The sequence below is a fragment of the Sphaerodactylus townsendi genome, linkage group LG04 (assembly GCF_021028975.2).
Source record: "Sphaerodactylus townsendi isolate TG3544 linkage group LG04, MPM_Stown_v2.3, whole genome shotgun sequence".
Classification (NCBI taxonomy): domain Eukaryota; kingdom Metazoa; phylum Chordata; class Lepidosauria; order Squamata; family Sphaerodactylidae; genus Sphaerodactylus; species Sphaerodactylus townsendi.
This window is the reverse complement of record NC_059428.1, coordinates 146,275,608-146,295,569: the sequence shown is the minus strand read 5'-3', so window position 1 is coordinate 146,295,569 and position 19,962 is coordinate 146,275,608. Positions and strand designations below refer to the sequence as shown.

Genomic DNA, 19,962 nt, shown 5'->3' with positions numbered 1-19,962 from the left:
AAAAGTTCAAAACAAAGAAATAAAACTTAAATGCAATTACTCAGCTGAATTCAGTCTTATTTGGACGTTCTTTGTCCCCATTCCGGGAACCCATGGTCCAGAGATCCTTCTCTGACCACGTCTCAGGATGGAATCCAAAAACCTTTGTTTTCCCCCTCTCAGGAAAACTCTGATCAGGCAACGAGGTAATTTAGGCCTTTGAAGTTGCATCCTGGCACCTCTGCATAGTTTCCTGTCCTCCCTCCAGGAGATCAAAAGGCACAGATGCTTTTCACAGTCATATGTGACTTTGCTGTCATTCCATGACAGAGGGCCTTCTCCTGAGGTTGTCTCCTGAACTCGTGAAGCTGCCTGATACTGAATCAGGACTTTGGTCCATCAAAATCAGCATTACCTGCTCTGACCAGCAGCAGCTTTCAAGAGGCTTAGGTAAAGATCTTTCACTTCACCTGCTACCTGATCCAGCTAGAGGTACTTGGGATTGAACCATGCACCTTCTCCATACCAAGATACTGAGTCACGGCCTCTCTGATCACTGAGATTTGTTGGTTTACTCACTGCCTCTGAACACAGAGGTTCCATTTAGTCACTATGGTTCCTTATTGTTCAGGAATCTGTCTAACAGTCTATGCCAGTGGTCAAAACCACATCCTCTGGCAGCAGGTACATATTTTAATGACTTGTCGTGAAAAGAAGTATTTCAACAAACTCAAAGCCACAGAGTGGCTCCTTTGCGCGGCTTCCCTACCCGTTTCCCAATTTACTGTGAACCACCATTTGCTGATTTCGACGTCACGAATGGGAAGCCGGCCACACGCGAGGCCAGAACTGTGCTTCCGATCCTCTGAGCTGAGTGAAATTATATTTAGCTGTCACCTCCGAATGATGCCGTCCTTCCAAAGGGTCAACGGTCCGCACAGACGTCCATCTTGGCGACTTGATTCGGGTCAAGATGCTCTGCTCCGCACGAGAATGAAATCACGAGAACGGAGTCGCAGGACGGTGCCGCAGGCTATTTATATTTCCGAGTCTTTTCAGATTTGCATTAGCAGGGAGTCCTCCCTGCCTGACTCCGTAATTACGGCAGGGCGGAGGTTTACACTTAAAGATGAATGGAAACTTTTGTGAAAGGCTTAAGTGCTTTAGTTCCGAGCCCCTGCCTCAACCCACTAATTGTATTCCCTGTTATAATTTCCCGGTCAGAGAGTGAATACGTTTGCCAGAGGGGGGTGTCTGAAAAGAAGCCCTAGGGGAAAATGTTCCCGAGACATTGCCCCATCCCTCTGTGTTCCTCTACTTAACACAAGTACACAAAGCCGAAATTTTATGCACCCTCCCGAAGCTGGTGCTAAAAGCCAAGAGCATGCTGGGAAGACTAGACATGGCTTCCCTATTACAACTGGGAGCATTCGGCGCACCCCACAAAATCAGGAAGGAAATCCAGAGGCCATTGAGTTTCCAGCTCCAGGTTGCGAAAAACCTGGAGATTTTGGGGGTGGAGTCAAAGGAGGGCGGGGTTTGGGAAAAGGAGGGGCTTCAAACGAGTATAATGCCATAGACTCCGCCTTCCAAAGCAGCCATTTTCTCCAGGGGAACGAGTTGTTGTTACCTATCACTTGGAAGCTGGGAAATCTAGGGGAGCAAAGAAGGAGACAGGAAGGCTCAGCCAGGAAGGCCATTGGCACAGATTTTCGTCCGTCATCACGGACCCGCCCCTGAAGAGACGGCATTGGAGGAGTCTGGGATAAGCCTATCTCAAATAAGTTTTTATTAAGCCAGCCTGGGGAAGGCCCAGACCTGTCCCGTGTCAATCAGAAAGAGGTTGCTGGTACACAGGTCTTGCCAACACAAAATGGCTGCCGCAGGAGGCGGAGCCAGCCACAAAATGGCTTCTGCAGCTGACCTTCAATCTTTATCTTTCGCTACGGTGGCAGCTGCAGTCCAAGCAATTAAAAATAATAATAAAACCGTACACCGCCAATTACATCTGCAGCGGCCAATCAGAAGCTTTGGTGGGCGGGACTCCCCTCTGGGCCAACACACAACCTAAAATGTCAACCCTATCCTTGTTCTGTCAGGTGCCGTTGCATCAAGTGATTTAGAGCAAGGGAATGTGTTTCGTTTGGGACCAATAATGATGCGACGCAGGGAGTACCGGGCAGGGGAGCGCAAACAGATTCAGGGCCCGACAGGTGTGGAGGAAAAGGCTAAATCATCATAGAAGTTTGCTTTGTGGATGGGCTAAATGAGAAAGCAAGAGGAAAATTTTCCCTTTATGTTCTCCCTTGTAGACCTACCCAAGAAGTTTGCAAGTTCAGGCATACGGCAAATATTTTATTAATCTCTCGCTCTCTTCGCGCCTTCGTGGGTCAGGCACGAAGGCTCCCTGCTCTGTTATTCTCACACCCCGCCGGCCTTCAGTGCTTAGTAGTTCGCAACAATGCTTCAGCTCTCCTGAAAGCAGGCTCAGCTCTGCAGAGGAAAATTTTATTTCAAGCCGGCCTCCTGTTTGCAGCTTCAAATTACCCCCCTTGCCCAGCAAACTCCTCGACAAACGTAAATCGAATGCCAGGCGAGGATCCAGCTGTTAATTTAATGGCTTTCCAAACACACGCCCAAATGTCTCGAGCATCAGGGGCTCTTCAGATTGAACAAGCATGAAGACTCTCTGGCTGCCGTGGGTTTCCCAGGTTGTGTGGCCATGGCCTCCTAACTTCTTGCCCGTCTCTGTGGCTGGCCTTCTTCAGAGGGGGGCATTGTGCCATATTACTGCAACATGCCCCTGGAGATGCCAGCCACAGATCCGGGCAAAACGTTAGGAGATAAACTACCAGACTATGGCCACACAGCCTGGAAAACCCTTGACAGCCAGTTAATTCCAGCCGTGAATGCCTCCGACAACAGAAGGAAGATTTTATTTTGAAATTCGGGCTGGACAACATGAGATATTCCTTCCTCCCTTCCTCTGTTAAGAAGAAGAAGCATTTGGATTTATATCCCCCCTTTCTCTCCTGTGAGGAGACTCAAAGGGGCTTACAAACTCCTCTCCCTTCTCCCTTACAACAAACACCCTGTGAAGAAGGTGGGGCTAAGAGAGCTCCAAAGAACTGTGACTAGCCCAAAGTCACCCAGCTGGCATGTGTTGGAGTGCACAAGCTAATCTAGTTCACCAGATAAGCTTCCACAGATCAAGTGGCGGAGCGAGGAATCAAACCTGGTTCTCCAGATTAGAGTGCACCATGCCTTAAGACTTTTTCCGCAAATCTCTAATCGTGGGAGGAGGGAAGCAACTGGATTTCCTAATGGAATATGGGAGTAAAAATGGAGCCAAGACTGCTGAATTTCTGAGCTTAAAGGCGCACGGCGAAAGGAACGTCGGAATGGGCCCTCCATTTATTTTCACAAATGGCCGATAAGACTGCGAAGTTTTGGATTAAACTAGGGTGGGGAGGGGGCATTCAGACGGAGGGAGGAAAAATAACACACAGAGACCCTGTAGCCCTCCACTGAGTCGTCTACACATTACAATCACTTACAAAAACGCACGGAATGTATATAACCACCCAAGACCTTTAATGAAACACCGACCGTAATAGACCGCGCATCTGCCAAAAGGCCGATAATTGTAATATATTGCTTTCCACCACAAAAATCATCTGCATCTTAAAATCCTGGCGGAGTGTTTACAGGAGAACTTTTCACTGCATTTAATTAAAAAAACCAGCAACAACAACAACAACAGAGAGACAGAAAGCTGTAAAAATGATACGTGCCCGCCCCGGGTATGAGCCAGCGGGGGGCTCCAAATAAAACACCATTAACTTTTTGGTACGACAAGCACATTTGGTGTATCCGGAGGGACGCTCTCGAGCGGATTGCGGCGGGATTTTTTTATCCCCCTCGAGATTTTAGTTAATCGGCAGCTGGCGTCCTTGTTCACATACAAGGAGACCTGGGTTAATTGGCTTATCGGCGCTTTGGTCCAAGGGGAACGTAAACAGCAGCGGGAAGCCGCGGCTGCCGTGGGAAATGTTGAGCGGGTATGAAGGCTGGCAGAGAACTGGAACTCTGTTCCGATCAAACCGTCCCCATGCTTGCAGATCCACTCCCGTCCCGTTCTGCCATCTTGAAAAAAAATCTTGGAAGCTGCCTTACGCTGAACGAGGATATTGGTCCCTCAAGGCCGGTATTGCCTGCTCAGGTTGGCAGCCCAAATGTGTTGATTTCCATCTTCCTCGAAGGAAGGGTTTCAGTGCCGAACAGGGGTTTCCAATTCTGGCCCTCCAGATGTCCCCGGACTACAATTCCCATCAGTCCCTGCAGATTTCCACATTGCGGGGGGCACTGTGCCCCTATCCCCAGCAACGTGGAAGGAATAGCTGCATGCAAGCTTTTAAAAAAATTCACAGGGTCTCAGCTAAGCACAGAGAAGACTGACGGTGCTAATGTCTCGGCACTGATAACATCTGCAAGACACTGGCAGGGCGAGAAGAGCAAAGCAAACGGATGCCTTTAATTGCTGGACCCCGAGGTGAAGCCATATTGCCAAAGCAGCGGTTCGTTTCCCTCCGTTGCCACGAGCGCGAGGGTCACCCATAGTTATTAATTGCGACAACAGTCTCTACAACGAGCCACCGCTCTCCCCTGGCAGCCAATTGCCCAAAGTGGAGACGAACAGTGTGTAACGGGACCAGCTGGGGACGGAAGATATCAAGGGCCCCGTAACTGTTCTGAAAGCAAACATGCATGAACCTCCAAGGAATAAATATTTATATGTTCCCTTTAATAAGTGACTCATAAAATGGGACTTCAGAGATGCTCCCGAATTGGCACTGTGATGCCAGAATAGACAATAAAGTATGGGAGGGGGCCCAGCATCTGACCACGGCTCACCCACCGGTGGTGGGGGGGGTAGCGGAGGGTGCCCAGCATCTAGTGGTGGCACAGGGAGGGGGAAGGGTTAGGGTAAGGGAAGGGGGCCTAGGGAGGTCTGTTTCCAGGGTGGGAGGGAAGGGGGCCCGGCATCAGGCTGTGGCCCAGGGAGGGGGAGGGGGTCCCGAGGAGGTCTGTCCCCGGAGGGGGAGGGAGGGGAGGGAGCCCGGCATCTGGCTGTGGCCCAGGGAGGGGAAGGGGGTCCCAGGGAGGTCTGTCCCCGGAGGAGTAGGGAGGGGAGGGAGTCCGGCATCTGGATGTGGCCCAGGGAGGGGGAGGGGGACCCAGGAAGGTCTGTCTCCAGAGGAGTAGGGAGGGGAGGGAGCCCGGCATCTGGATGTGGCCCAGGGAGGAGGAGGGGGTCCCAGAGAGGTCTGTCCCCGGAGGGGTAGGGAGGGGAGGGAGCCCGGCATCTGGATGTGGCCCAGGGAGGGGGAGGGGGTCCCAGAGAGGTCTGTCCCCGGAGGGGTAGGGAAGGGAGCCCGGCATCTGGATGTGGCACGGGGGGAGAGGGTCCCAGAGGGGTCTGTCCCTGGAGGGGTAGGGAGGGGAGGGAGCCCGGTATCTGGATGTGGCCCAGGGAGGGGGAGGGGGTCCCAGAGAGGTCTGCCCCCAGAGGGGTAGGGCGGGGAGGGGAGTCCCCGCATCTGGGGCCGTGGCCCAGGAGTGAGGGGTCCCAGGAAAGGTCTGTCTCCCCTCGGAGGAGTAGGGAGGGGAGGGAGCCCAGCATCTGGATGTGGCCCAGGGAGGAGGGGGGGGTCCCAGAGAGGTCTGTCCCTGGAGGGGGAGGGAGGGGAGGGAGCCCGGCATCTGACATCCTTGGCAAGGGGCCCAGGGAGGGTCCGCAGGGAGGGCCCTGTCCCCAGAGGGTGTGGGAAGGGGAGGGAGCCCCTGCGCATTCCTGGATATGTGGCCCAGGGAGGAGGAGGGGGTCCCAGGGAGGTCTGTCCCCAGAGGGGTAGGGCGGGGAGGGAGCCCGGCATCTGGATGTGGCCCAGGGAGGGGGAGGGGGTCCCAGGGAGGTCTGTCCCCGGAGGGGTAGGGCGGGGAGGGAGCCTGGCATCTGGATGTGGCCCAGGGAGGGGGAGGGGGTCCCAGAGAGGTCTGCCCCCGGAGGGGTAGGGAAGGGGAGGGAGCCCGGCATCTGGATGTGGCCCGGGGAGGGGGTTCCCACAGAGGTCTGTCCCTGGAGGGGTAGGGAGAGGAGGGAGCCTGGCATCTGGATGTGGCCCAGGGAGGGGAGGGGGTTCCCACAGAGGTCAGCTCCTGGGGAAGGAGGGGAAGGGTGGGAAGGTCATTTGAGATCAACCTGTTCCTCATTTCCCACCCAGATAGATCAAGAGTTGCTTGTTTGCCCGGACATCCTCTGGCTGGAGACCCAGATAAACCAGAATAACATACCAAGAGATTCGCAACCCGGTGCCATTAGATGAAGGGAAATAGCCAATGCAAAACCACGGATCCCCGTTTGTTTCTGTCACGCAGGGACACGAGTTTATAAGACATTCGGGGGTTTGTCGGGGACCCCCGCTCTAAAGCGTGGAAGCGAACTCGCTTCAAAACAAAAAGACCCGCAGTCTGGAAATGCTTTCCCAAGCCACCAGGCCCGAAAAGTACGAACTCCACCCGTAAAATGACAGGCGATGTGTATCATCTTAATGTCGAGGGGCAGATAGGGGAGGTTACGGAATATCGGGAAACACAGCATCTTCGTACACCTTAGGAAAAGGCCAAGCCTACCTTAAAGATCAAGCAGTCTTCCTGGCGTTCTGCATAGACCGAGGTGAGCCGGTACTGATTCTCGCAGGTCATGTCGATCTGGTATCCAGTCAGCTTGTAACACACTTGGCGGAACTCGGTGATCTTGGTCCGGAAAACCTCTTTCAGGCGCTGGTTCTTCAGTTCTGCACTCTCCAGCTGTTTCTTCAGTTCTGAGAAAGGGGGGAAAAGGCCTTTTTGTTTGTCTGTTGTTGTAAGTTACATAGCCAACGACACTTTTCTGAAATGGGCATCCCACACGGGATGCCAGCGGGCACCAATACGCTTCGTGGTGGCTGCCAACTGTAATGTGATATCACCCCATGGGACAGTTACGATCCGATGCTTCCATAGGGGACTACCTTATCCTTTACCCACTATAGATATCCTCTGCATCCCCTTGGTTGCCCCCAAGGAACACTTCATCGGGAGGAAGTCCTGTCGGAAATAGCCAGTGTGGTGGAGCAATTGAAAAAAGGCAAGCATGCGTAAACCTCAAGGAATAAACGTTTATATGTTCCCTTAAATAAGTGGCTCATAAAATGGGACTTCGGAGATGCTCTTGAACAGTGGTGGCGAACCTTTGGCACTCCAGATGTTATGGACTACAATTCCCATCAGCCCCTGCCAGCATGGCCATGCTGGCAGGGGCTGATGGGAATTGTAGTCCATAACATCTGGAGTGCCAAAGGTTCGCCACCACGGCTCTTGAATCTGCACTGTGATGCCGCAACAGACAATAAAGGGGGGGAGGGGGCCTGGCATCTGGTCATGGCTCACCCACCTGGGGGGGGGGTAAGGGGAGGGTGCCCAGCGTCTAGTGGAGGCACTGGGAGGGGAAGGATTAGGGCAGGGGTAGGGAACCTGCGGCTCTACAGATGTTCAGGAACTACAATTCCCATCAGCCCCTACCAGCATGGCCAATTGGCCATGCTGACAGAGGCTGATGGGGTGTGAACCCTGACTCTGAAGCCACTGGGATCCCCTAGATAGAAGGAGAGGGGCCAGGGAGGTCTGTTTCCAGGGTGGGAGGAGGGAGCCCGGAATCCGGGTGTGGCAAGGGAAGGGGTCCCAGGGAGGTCTATTATTGATCAGTTTTTTGTGTCATGTTGTTGATAGTTGAATTTTAAAATAACAATAATAAACATTCTTTAGAAGAGAAGAAGAAGAGTTTGGATGTATACCCCCCCCTTTCTCTCCTGTAAGGAGACTCAAAGGGGTTACAATCTTCTTTCCCTCCCCCCCCCCCCACAACAAACACCCTGTGAGGTGGGTGGGGCTGAGAGAGCGCCGAAGGACTGTGACTAGTCCAAGGTCACCCAGCTGGCGTGTGCTGGAGTGCACAAGCTAATCTGGTTCCTCAGATAAGCCTCCACAGCTCAAGTGGCAGAGTGGGGAATCAAACCCAGTTCTCCAGATTAGAGTGCACCTTCTCAAAACCACTACACCATGCTGGCTCTTAAAAAGTAAACATCTTAATAAGATGCTGAAGAGGGGGAAAAATTCCCGCTCAGGTTGCTGCCAGAACCTTTCAAGAGGCTACACACCAATTACCCTAAATCTTTCACCCAAGGTGCTTTTGGAGTAATTAAACCACAATTTATCCCTCCCTTAATTACGGAGACGGGCTTTGCGTTGAACACACAGTGCAAGATACAAAGCCCGGCAGTCTGAGGTTAGTGCCGAGACAAATACTGCCAAAAGACACAGGGGATCTTGTTCTTGGAAACTTCTGGCTCTCCGTTCTCCTACCCTCCCTCCGCAACAACGTCCCCGACCACAAATCTGGGTGTCGACACAAGAAAGTTGCCACAATTACAGCATCTATGGTTTGATTTGGCCAGAATCTATGATCATTTTTTAAATCCCAAACAGGGTATGTCTCTGTTGAGAACAGGAGATACTGGAAGACCTTTCGCAGCAGGGAGATGGGAAAGGATTTGTTTAATTTGCTGTTTACAACATCCTTCTCTGCCCAATAAACCAGTCAGGTAGGTTAGGTTGAGGGCATGCAACCAAGCTTCCATGGGAGAGAGCGGGGATTCGAACTTGCGTCTCCTAATCTGCTACTATAACTCAGCGGTTTCCAGGTGCCCGCCAAGTGTTTTTTAGAAAGTAGGCAGGGCTGTTGCCCAGCAAGGCTTGTGATTGGCCCCTGGAGACTTGACGGGCGGTTGCACCAGAAGCAGCGGCCAACACAACACAATTATCTTGGCCGTGTGACTGCAGGCAAGTCGCAGCGACGATTTTGCAGCCGGCTCTGCCTTCTGTGGCAGCCATTTTGTGGCTATGCCCACCTTGACGTCTAAATTCCTAATATGCTCACAGGTTGAGGACCCCTGCCCTAACCGGTACATCACGCTCTGGACCATAGGTGTCAAACTCGCGGCCCTCCAGGTGTTATGGACTACAGTTCCCATCATCCCCTGCCAGCTTGATGCTGGCGGGGGGGATGATAAGCTCTGATCATCAGAGAACGCGGTGCTCCACCTATGGACAAACCCTGCAATTCCAACAGACAGGAAGAAGAAGAGTTTTGGATTTATATCCCCCCTTTCTCTCCTACAGGAGACTCAAAGGCCCTTCCCCCCTCACAACAAACACCCTGTGAGGTGGGTGGGGCTGAGAGAGCTCCGAGAAGCTGTGACTAGCCCAAGGTCACCCAGATGGCATGTGAGGGAGTGTACAGGCTAATCTGAATTCCCCAGAGAAGCCTCCACAGCTCAGGTGGCAGAGCTGGGAATCAAACCCGGTTCCTCCAGATTAGATACACGAGCTCTTAACCTCCTACGCCACTGCTGCTCCCTGCTGCTCTCTTAACCTCCTACGCCACTCCCTGCTCCCTGGAAAATGAATGACACCTGCCATTTGGTCTATATCGGCAGAGCTCTCAACAAAAATGCACGACACAAGCCGGCCCCTTCCTTGAATCACTCTGCTTACGTTGGCAACTATTTTCCCCCTTGCTTCTTGGGAGATTCAAACCCCTTCCATTAATTGAGAAATCAGCCCCCAAAGCTCGTGGGTCAATTCTCCCTCCAGACCTCAAGACTGTCCACATTTGGTATTCACGCAGGGCATCCCTATGTCAGATCTATTCCAGAATGGCGTCCCCACAGATGAAGCAACTCTGTCTCACCCCCTCCACCAAAAAAGTTGTCCAAATTTCAGAGGCAAACAGTATTTCACCCCTGTCAAGGACTGTGCGGGCTTCAATATATCACAGACGTCCAACTGGGATAAAATTACATTTTTTAAAAATAAACGCAACTCAGCCTTGGGGAAGCAAACATCCTTCTTCCAAGCTGATGGCCGAAGTTGCCTTGCCCAGATTTCGTAAGACGAGGTCCAGAATTCCTTTGGCAAAAGGGCAGACAGGATTTAATAATGCCTCTTAGATACAGTGGAACCTCGGTTTTCGTTGGTAATCCAGATCGAGAATCGATGAAAGCGGGAACCCATTGAAACCGAAGCAAACTTTTCCGTAGGAATCAATGTAAATCCAATTAATCCGTTCTAGGCACTCCAAAAAACATACCCCAAACACATTTTTTGGTGAATAAATATAGTGTTTAATGCTGAAAACAGTAACAAACAATCACACTAGGTCCGTGGTGGCAAACCTTTGGCACTCCAGATGTTATGGACTACAATTTCCATCAGCCCCTTCCAGCATGGCCAATTGGCCATGCTGGCAGGGGCTGATGGGAATTGTAGTCCATAGCATCTTGAGTGCCAAAGGTTCGCGATCACTGCACTAGGACCAGCTTCAGAGCCAGTGGACCAATGTCGCACCAGAAAGCGGTCCAAAGAGGTCTGTTTCTGATGCCTCTTTAAGATGTGTCTGAAATGGGGCAAGACATTGTCATTAAACAAGTTGCAGACACAGCCTGTAACAGCTTTGTCCGAGTGATTTTTCTCCACAAACCCCTGCACCTTACTGCAAATCGATGAAAACTGAGGCAAATCGATGAAAACCGAGACAAATTTTTCACTGAGAAAATCGATGAAAACTGAAACCGATGAAAACCGAAGGCAACGAAAACCGACATTCCACCGTATTACACTGGGTTCCTGTTCCCTGACTTCTCGGTTTTCTTCCAACCGGACTTTAAACATCCATTTCTTCTGTTCTCTCCCAATTTTATTTAGCCAAAAATGCTACCTTTGCCAAAGCGGTTGGTTTTTTTCTCTCGCAAAAAACTATATTTTATTCCCGTCTCGGGCCAGGACGGCTCACTTAGGCCCCTTCCGCACATGCAGAATAATGCACATTCAATCCACTTTCACAATGGTTTGCGAGTAGATTTTGCTATCCCACACAGTAAAATCCAGCTGCAAAGTGCATTGAAAGTGGATTGGAAGTGCCTTGTTCTGCATGTGCGGAAGGGGCCTAAATTGAGGACTCAAAAGTTATGGGAATATAAAGGAACACAGAATAAAAGGATAAATACCGAAGGGAATAAAAACTTTTGAAAATTATAAAAGATAGATAGATATAATGACATTGGTAGACTGAAGATTATAGCTGTTGTATCAAGTCACCGAGGCTACTTTAAAATAGGCAGCTACATTTGAAGACTGAAGACACTGAGCTATTTTCTGGAAAACACCCTCAAATCGTTTAATTCTCCCTTTTACGAAACAGAAGGGCTCAAAAATTACAATCCCTCCATTGTGAGCGTTCGTCGCAATAACTGGTACAGTCAGCATCTGTACTTCGCCACCCAGGCAGAGTCGAAAATGAGTTTTGGAGAGTTTTGAGCCAGCTGGAAGGAGAATCACTTGAGAGAAATACAAACACCTGATTTGAATTCCAGGGCTGCCTTTTAAATTTTGTTTTAAAAATGGAACGTGGGTACAAATGAAACCAAACCAAGCCTGCATCCCGGTCACCTCCGAAAGGTGAATTTATGATGGCTTCTGCCAGCCAGAATATCGCAAAACACGTGAAGTTTGTTCAATTCCCCCCGCCCCCCCAAAAATGAAAAGCATAAGAGGAGAAATGGCAGGAAAGGACCTTTCCATTCCGGCTGTTTGTCCGCTCACAAACCTGCTCCTTGAATGCTTCTTTGCAGTGCTTGGAAAAAGATGGAAGAAGAGAAGAGTTTGGATTTATATCCCCCCTTTCTCTTCTGTAAGGCTAACAATAAGGTGACCAGCCGTCCCGCTTTTGGCGGGAAACTCACGTTTTTCCGCAATGTGTCCCATGTCCCGCGGGGTTTTAAAATTGTCCCTATTAGGCAATGCTCCTCGCACGACGTGATAGCCTCCTGCACTGCCGCGACTGCAGCTGGGGCTTCCCCTGTTATTTCCTGACCGGGAGCGCAAACAGTGTGCTCCTCGCGACGGCGGATGCTTGTAGCGGCTAGCGTTACAGGAGTAAAAATCTGGTCACCTTAGCTTACAATCTCCTTTCCCCACAACAAACACCCTGTGAGGAGGGTGGGGCTGAGAGAGCTCCAAAGAACTGTGACTAGCCCAAAGTCACCCAGCTGGCGTACGCTGGAGTGCACCAGCTAATCCGGTTCACCAGATAAGCCTCCACAGATCAAGTGGAAGAGCAGGGAATCAAAACCAGGTTCTCCAGATTAGAGTATGTAGACTGATCTTCTTCGTGCAGAACCAAAAGGACAATATCTTTCTTCAGAGGGCAAGCATAATAAATACTTTGACAACGGGTCTTGTGCAATGTTTATCAACACGGGCTTGTTCTCAGGACATCATGACCCAAGAAGCTCACCATTCGTCTCCGGCTCAGCAATCTAAATCTCCGTGATGTAAATCAATTCTCTCCTCGCTCTGAGTTGAGCAAAGCAATCTTTGGAGGGTCAGAGACAAGAGAACAGAACAGCCGGGCATAAATTCTCGGCAACCGCTGGTCGGCAGGCAGAGTGGTGAACTGACAAAATGGGACCTTCAGGTGGCCCTAAACGTAACTACCTTCCCATTTCTCCCCTCTGCCGAGATTAATACGCTTCCTTCAGAAGAAGGATGTGGTTAGAAAGGAAATCTGTCAAAAAGAAAAAACCCATTGAGAAGATGGCATTTAGGAAAATGGTTAGTTGCCTGCCTGCGGTCATGCGGAGGGATTCTTTCCACTCAAAAAAGTTGACCGCCCCTTTCCCCCGTGCTGTTTCTTGAAATTTGTTTCAGAGGCACGAAAGGTTTAAGCTTGAAACGCAATAAAACTAAGGCCACACACCCTCGAAGCTTACAGAATGAGCTTCGTGGTTCATTGGACACTGGCCAACGTCTTTAGGACATTCTAAAATGAGGCCGGGGACCGAAAAAGGCCGTCTTATTAACAGCTGGGAAATTTAGGACTCCACATCAGTAGCTTTCTCGTCGGGGCACCTGCTTAAAATTTGGTTCCAAAACACTTACATGGCCATTCATGAATAATTCATCCTGTTTTGAATAAATAAAATATGGGACGGAGTTTTTTTTTTAAGAAAAATCCTCTAATGAAAATGTCATTGCTTCCACTGCCGCAGTTCCATGAGTTTCAGGACTCTCAAAATAGACCCATTTTTAAACGGGCAGATCCTACAGCGGCGATGAGATCGGCCTGGTCCCCAAGTGGTCATCTCGGAGGCTGGCTGGGTCCAAGGAAAAAACTCAGTCCAGGTCAAACGAGATGACCCAATTCTAATGCATTCAGTTTCAAGACTCTCTCTATATAGTCTATTGTGCTTCCTCTGTTGCCTGCGACAAATGTCAGTTGGCCGGGATAATCTCCAAGACAGGAACCATTCAAAATGTGTAGGCCTCTCCTGTGAGTAAGATTTTTTAGACATAAGCCAGCATAGTTGGCAGAGTGATCTTTGAATTGCCGTACATACCCTGTTTCCCCTAATATAAGACATCCCCGAAAAATAAGACATAGTAGAGGTTTTGCTGAAGTGCGAAATATAAGGCATCCCCCGAAAGTAAGACATAGCAAAGTTTTTGTTTGGAAGCATGCCCGATGAACAGAACACAGAAAAATAAGACATCCCCTGAAAATAAGACATAGAGCATCTTTGGGAGCAAAAATTAATATAAGACACTGTCTTATATTCGGGGAAACACGGTAGTACGTGGTATCTGTCCCACCTTCCAATGTCCCCAGCAATGTTTTAAACTTGTTTGCCAGAAAGTCATCGTTTGGTCCTAACCGGGCATTGAAGTCCCCTGTTATTAATATTTGTGCTTCAGGGTGAGAGTTTCAAGACTCAAGGGCAGGGGTCTGCAACCTGTGGCTCTCCAGATGTCCATGGACTACAATTGGCCATGCTGGCAGGGGCTGGTGGGAATTGTAGTCCGTGAACATCTGGAGAGCCACAGATTGCAGACCCCTGCTCAAGAGCATGTGGACTTCCAGGTGGCTGGACAAAGAATCCAGCTAAAGAGAACAGGCCTGTTTTCAAGCACTGACCATCCGTTGGGCAAGGTCTTGCTAGTGAGATTATCTGTCTCCGCAACCTCCTCGCAAAACGAGATGCCTTATCGGAGTGGAAAGTGCCGTCGAGTTGCAGCCGAGTTGTGGTGAACCCTCAAGGCTTTCTAGGTAGAAGATGTACAGGAGTAGTTTTCTACTGCTTTCCTCTGTGTAGCAACTCTGGGCTTCCTTGGTGGTCTTCCATCCAAGTACCAACCAAAGCCAGCCCTGGTAAGCTTCTGACATCTGATGAGATGCAGCTAACCTGGGCCATCTACCAGTGTTCTCCTAGGCAGAGAAAATCGGGGTATAAATCCAAACGCTTTTTCTACCTGTCTTCTCCCAGTTGCAGCAGTGGCGTAGGAGGTTAAGAGCTCGTGTATCTAATCTGGAGGAACCGGGTTTGATTCCCCACACTGCCTCCTGAGCTGTGGAGGCTGATCTGGGGAATTCAGATTAGCCTGTACACTCCCACACACGCCAGCTGGGTGACCTTGGGCTAGTCACAGCTTCTTGGAGCTCTCTCAGCCCCACCTACCTCACAGGGTGTTTGTTGTGAGGGGGGAAGGACAAGGAGATTGTCAGCCCCTTTGAGTCTCCTGCAGGAGAGAAAGGGGGGATATAAATCCAAACTCCTCCTCCTCCTCCTCCTCCTCCTCCTCCTCCTCCTCCTCCTCCTCTTCCTCCTCCTCCTCCTCCTCCTCCTCCTCCTCCTCCTCCTCCTCCTCCTCTTCTTCTTCTTCTTCTTCTTCTTCTTCTTCTTCTTCTTCTTCTTCTTCTTCTTCTTCTTCTTCTTCTTCTTCTTCTTCTTCTTCTTCTTCTTCTTCTTCTTCTTCTTCTTCTTCTCCTCCTCCTAGCACCCATCTACCAGTCTTCTCCTAGGCAGAGAAAGGCAGTGGGGTATAAATCCAAAATCCAAAAGTGGGGTATAAATCCAAATGTTTGTTCTACCTGTCTTCTCCTAGTACCCATCTTCTCCATAAATCCTTTGTGGTCAACGTTCTATATAGAGTACCAGTCTTCTCCTATTTCTGTCCTTTACCGGCTCCAAAAATCTGAATTCCCTCCCCCCCCCAGTGCTGCCCATTGTGTTCCTTCCTCAAACCTTGTCTTGATCGCTCATTTCCATTCTTGGTTTATGACGCTCTTCGGTCTGCAATACCATACGAAGGACAGCATGCAAAAATAAATGGCATTATGTCAAGCAAAGGTTAACGGGAAAGAGCTTTTGCCGCCCTGCCTCTTTACGATCCCCACTCCGGAGAGATAAAAATCCACTTGTTTTGATTTTTATGGGGGCCTTTTAGAACGAGTGGGGTAGGGAGGGGCTGAGAGGCCGTCTCGCCGTTTCCAAGGCAGAAATGTCTTCAACACCCTCCATGCCTGAGCAAAGATAAATTAAGCCAGAGAGGAAGAAGAAGAAGAAAATGCTGGTATTATATAACAGCACAGCCCCGAATTTGATTGAAAATAGAACCGACTGTTTAATTGGAGAGCTGTTTTCCGTCTTGGCCTTTCGCTCGCTTGACAGTCGCAATCACCAAGGCACTGCTCAACACATTGCTTGGCTTCAAAGGTCTCCAACATGGGGCTCGGGAACTGTGTTACCTGCCAACACCTTTCCAAATGTTTGATTTAGTACAAAACAGCTTCCCGTGGGACTGATACCAGCCCTACAGAGCCCCCAAGTGGAGATCCCAGCAAATCCTGTTAGCTTAGAAACCTATGGTGGACCTATGGTGGACCTATGAACTCAAACACTCTGTAAATAAGTGATTTCACCTGCTCCAGCTGTTTAAGGCCCCTTCCGCACATGCAGAATAATGCACTTTCAATCCACTTTCAATGCACTTTGCAACTGGATTTGACTGTGCCGAATAGCCAAATTCACTTGCAAACAGTTGTGAAAGTGGTTTGAATGTTCACAATTCTGCATGTACGCCGCCCTGAGTCCTATGGGGAATGGGAGGGGGAGAAATGCGGGAATAAAATAAAATAAATGTGCGGATGGGGCCTCTGTCCTCAGATAACCAGTTACTAAATCGACCCATGTTCATTTCCTCTTCCACCAGTGAAAGTCAACTCTGCCAAAAGTTCGGACTGGCGTTTTGGATTTGCATTATTTTATTTATTTATTTATTTATTCTTTGGATTTTTATACTGCCCTATCCCCGAGGGGCTCCAGGCGGTGCACAACAAATAGACAAATGCAGTCATAAATAACTAAAACCTTTTTAAAAGCAGCGGTAAAAACAATAAAAAGACTGAATATAGTAACTACAATAAATATAGGTATAAGTGGTGTCCGACAACCCCAGTTTCAAAATCCTCTCCCAAGAGGGAGGAATGACAGGTCCCGTTAGATGACAGAGGCCCAGGTGTAAGGGGCCAAGAAAAGAGGGGGGGGGCACCATCAGCTGCTGGATCCTCCAAAGGCCCGGCGGAACAGCTCTGTCTTACAGGCCCTGCGGAACTCACCGAGATCCCGCAGGGCCCGGACAGCTGGAGGAAGAGCGTTCCACCTCCCGGACGAATGGCTTCGCTACCACGATGAACAGCGAGGCTGTGGACCGAGCCCAGCAGCCGGGAAAGCCAGAAATCAGAACAAGCAACATTTCGGATTTTAAGGTGGATGCCAATGTGGGAAAATCACACCTCTGATACGTCTGAATGAACTTCAAATCTGGCCCCCTCAAATTGCTGCCACTATTTTACAGTTAAGCATACCCTCGGATCGTGGAAACGCAGCCGAAGCTGCCACAGGCCTTGAACCCTCTATCCTTTTTCCGGTCCTTCGACTGAGCTTGTTTTCCACGCAGAACAGCTCTTTTGGGAACGCTCGGCGCAGCCCCTGACCTCTCCCCGCCAGCCCCGCGCAGGGGGCTCCAGTGTTTATTGGGGACATTATTCATCTTCTCTTTCGCTTCCCAGAGTCCACTTTATGAAAGCAATCCTTTAAAAGGCAACACTGCTGAGGCAGAAGGAAATGGACGGTTCTGCAGAGAGGAGGAAGAGGGGGGAGAGGAGACGAGAGGAAAGTGCTTTTTTTTACAACAACATGGAAGGAGAGTGATTAGAAGAGAGGGGTCAATGAGAGACCCCTCTAGGGGGCACCAGATGCTCGGGAAGAAGAAGAAGAAGAAGAAGAAGAAGAAGAAGAAGAAGAAGAAGAAGAAGAAGAAGAAGAAGAAGAAGAAGAAGAAGAAGAAGAAGAAGAAGAAGAAGAAGAAGAAGAAGAAGAAGAGGAAGAAGAGGAAGAGGAAGAGGAAGAGGAAGAGGAGGAGGAGGAGGAGGAGGAGGAGGAGTTTGGATTTATATCCCCCTTTATCTCCTGTAGGAGACTCAAAAGGGCTGGGATTAATCTCCCTTGCCCCCCCCCCCCCCCCCTCACAACTTCCCCCTCTGGAAAAGCATCCTGTGAGGTGGAGCTCCGAAACTGAAAAGCTGCGTTATGCAAGGTCCTTAGCTGGCGTAACCGAAAGGGTGCACAGGCTAATCTGGTTCCCAATTTCTGCCTCGACAAGCCCTCAGCCCAAATGACGAAGAGGGGAATCAAACCCGTTCCTCCAGGTTCCTCAGTTTAGATACGAGATCTTAACCTCCCGACGCTACCGCGGATCTTCAACAGCTGCTTTTCTACACACTCCTTTTTCCTTTTCCCTTCCCTCTCCCCACAACAGACACCTTGTAGGGGTAGGTGGGGCTGAGAGGAAGTTCAGCCAGAGCCATTGACTAGCAAGATCACCAGCAGACACCCAGCAGTGGCTTCATGCGTGGAGGGAGCAAAGGAAAACAAATTCCAGTTCACCAGATAAGTGCCTGCGGCTCGTAATGGCCCGGAGTGGGGAAGTCGAACGACGGTTCCCTCCAGGATTAGTGCTGCCCGCTAACTGCTACACCTGGTAGTTGTGGGTAATCTGTTTATCAAGTCACATCCTGAAACTTGCCTTTGTGCTTGCTCAGCTATCTAGGGGCCTCTCCTTTTTGAGGGCGGGATTGTTGGCATTCGTACATATGCTCAGGGGCACCGTTGCTGAGTCTAGAAATGTCCACGGTCTCCACAGAAACTATCCAAAGGCCACAGGTGGGCCAAGTTCACGTGAAGGGAGGAAAATCTCGGAAGGAGGCACCATGCGGCATCTCATTTGCAGCGCCTTAATTATTCATCGCCCGTGCACTTCAAAAACTATTTCAGTTTTAAATTTTTAAATATTTAATAATTTGGGCATTAAATATTCATGGGATTTTATTAGAAATTTTTCAGGGGTGGGGGGGGGGAGGAGAGAGGAAACAAAGTTTGGCAGTCGGGATCTTGGTGTTAAGGTTCATCGAGTGGGAACGGTACGGCGTTGTTTTTCTCAGGGCTTGTGCAGAGTTTATTAAGGAAGGAGAGCGGCGAGGGAAATACTAAACACCCAGGGACCTGATAGGACTGCGAGAACCTCTGCGAAGCACTCGCTTTAAGAAACGAAGCTCCTCGTTTAATAAAAAGGAAAGCAAACCTTGTTAAGAGGAATAAAGGTCTTCCTTCTTGAGAGTTAAAATTCTAGCCATCCCACAAACGACACATAAAACAGTCGTTTCCCGCATTAATTATCGTGTTACGGGGAAGGGGGTCTGCAGGTCAGCGCTGTATCTGTTCCCCATCCCAACTCCCTTTATGAATGGGAACAAGGAGATTCCGGCCTCGCCACAGGAATAGAAGAAGAAGAAAGAAGAAAGAAGAAGAAGAAGAAGAAGAAAGAAGAAGAAGAAGAAGAAGAAGAAGAAGAAGAAGAAGAAGAAGAAGAAGAAAGAAGAAGAAGAAGGGAGGAGGAGGGAGGAGGGAGGGAGGAGGAGGAGGAGGAGGAGGAGGGGAGGAAGGGAGGAGGAGGAAGAGGAGGAGGAGGAGGAGGAGGAGGAGGAGTTTGGATTTATATCCCCTCTTTCTCTCCTGAAGGAGACTCAAAGGGGCTGACAATCTCCTTGCCCTTCCCCCCTCACAACAAACACCCTGTGAGGTAGGTGGGGCTGAGAGAGCTCCGAGAAGCTGTGACTAGCCCAAGGTCACCCAGCTGGTGTGTGTGGGAGTGCACAGGCTAATCTGAATTCCCCAGATAAGCCTCCACAGCTCAGGAGGCAGAGCTGGGAATCAAACCCGATTCATCCAGATTAGATACACAAGCTCTTAACCTCCTACGCCACTGCTGCATGTGTTTACTTAATTTGCATTTAATTTCTAAAATGGATGCCGGCTCTCCGGGTAGATAAATGCTCTTGCTAGAGACTGGGGTTTTGGAGGACTGGATTCAAAATCTGTAACCGGGGAGAGAGCTCTTTGCAACGGGGAGTTATGATGTCTCTGGGCTATCGGACGAGCAACGAGACGCTGTCGAGTTTCTCACACTAGTCTTGGCAAAATGGGGCTGAGGTTTTAAAACCTGTTCGTTTTGAGCGATGAGACCTAGGTGTTTGAAGGTAAAGAAATCTCCACACTACTTCGATTCTCAGGTGGCGCTTTCAAGTTGCCACTTTACGGCCTTCTTTCTTTGCCCCACCTAAGTAACTGCTGGCAGATTACAGTAGAGAGGTATCAAAGTGCCAATTAAAGGGTAAATGTCTATTGGGAACTACATTTCTGACGGGAAAGAAGACAGAGAAAGCTTGCTGCTACCTTGCTAGCTTGAGGAGAAGATACTTAAATCCAAGGAAGAAATTAGACCCGAGAGTACCAGATTTAGGATAGGCAAGAGGGGACATAAGAGAACAGAAGGACAGCATGGTGTAGTGGTTAAGAGCAGGTGCACTTTAACCCGGAGGAACCGGGTTTGATTCCCCGCTCTGCCACTTGAGCTGTGGAGGCCTATCTG

General features: G+C 49.8%; 1 protein-coding gene across 1 annotated transcript in view; it reads right to left on the bottom strand.

Moving 5' to 3' along the window:
- Window positions 1–19,962, bottom strand: part of LOC125430561 (mitotic spindle assembly checkpoint protein MAD1-like) — a 283,288-nt gene that overhangs the window by 103,239 nt on the left and 160,087 nt on the right. Inside the window, exon 7 of the mRNA XM_048492541.1 lies at window positions 6,673–6,863. Within this exon, the coding sequence (XP_048348498.1) occupies window positions 6,673–6,863 (191 nt within the window). The remainder of the gene's footprint in view (window positions 1–6,672; window positions 6,864–19,962) is intronic.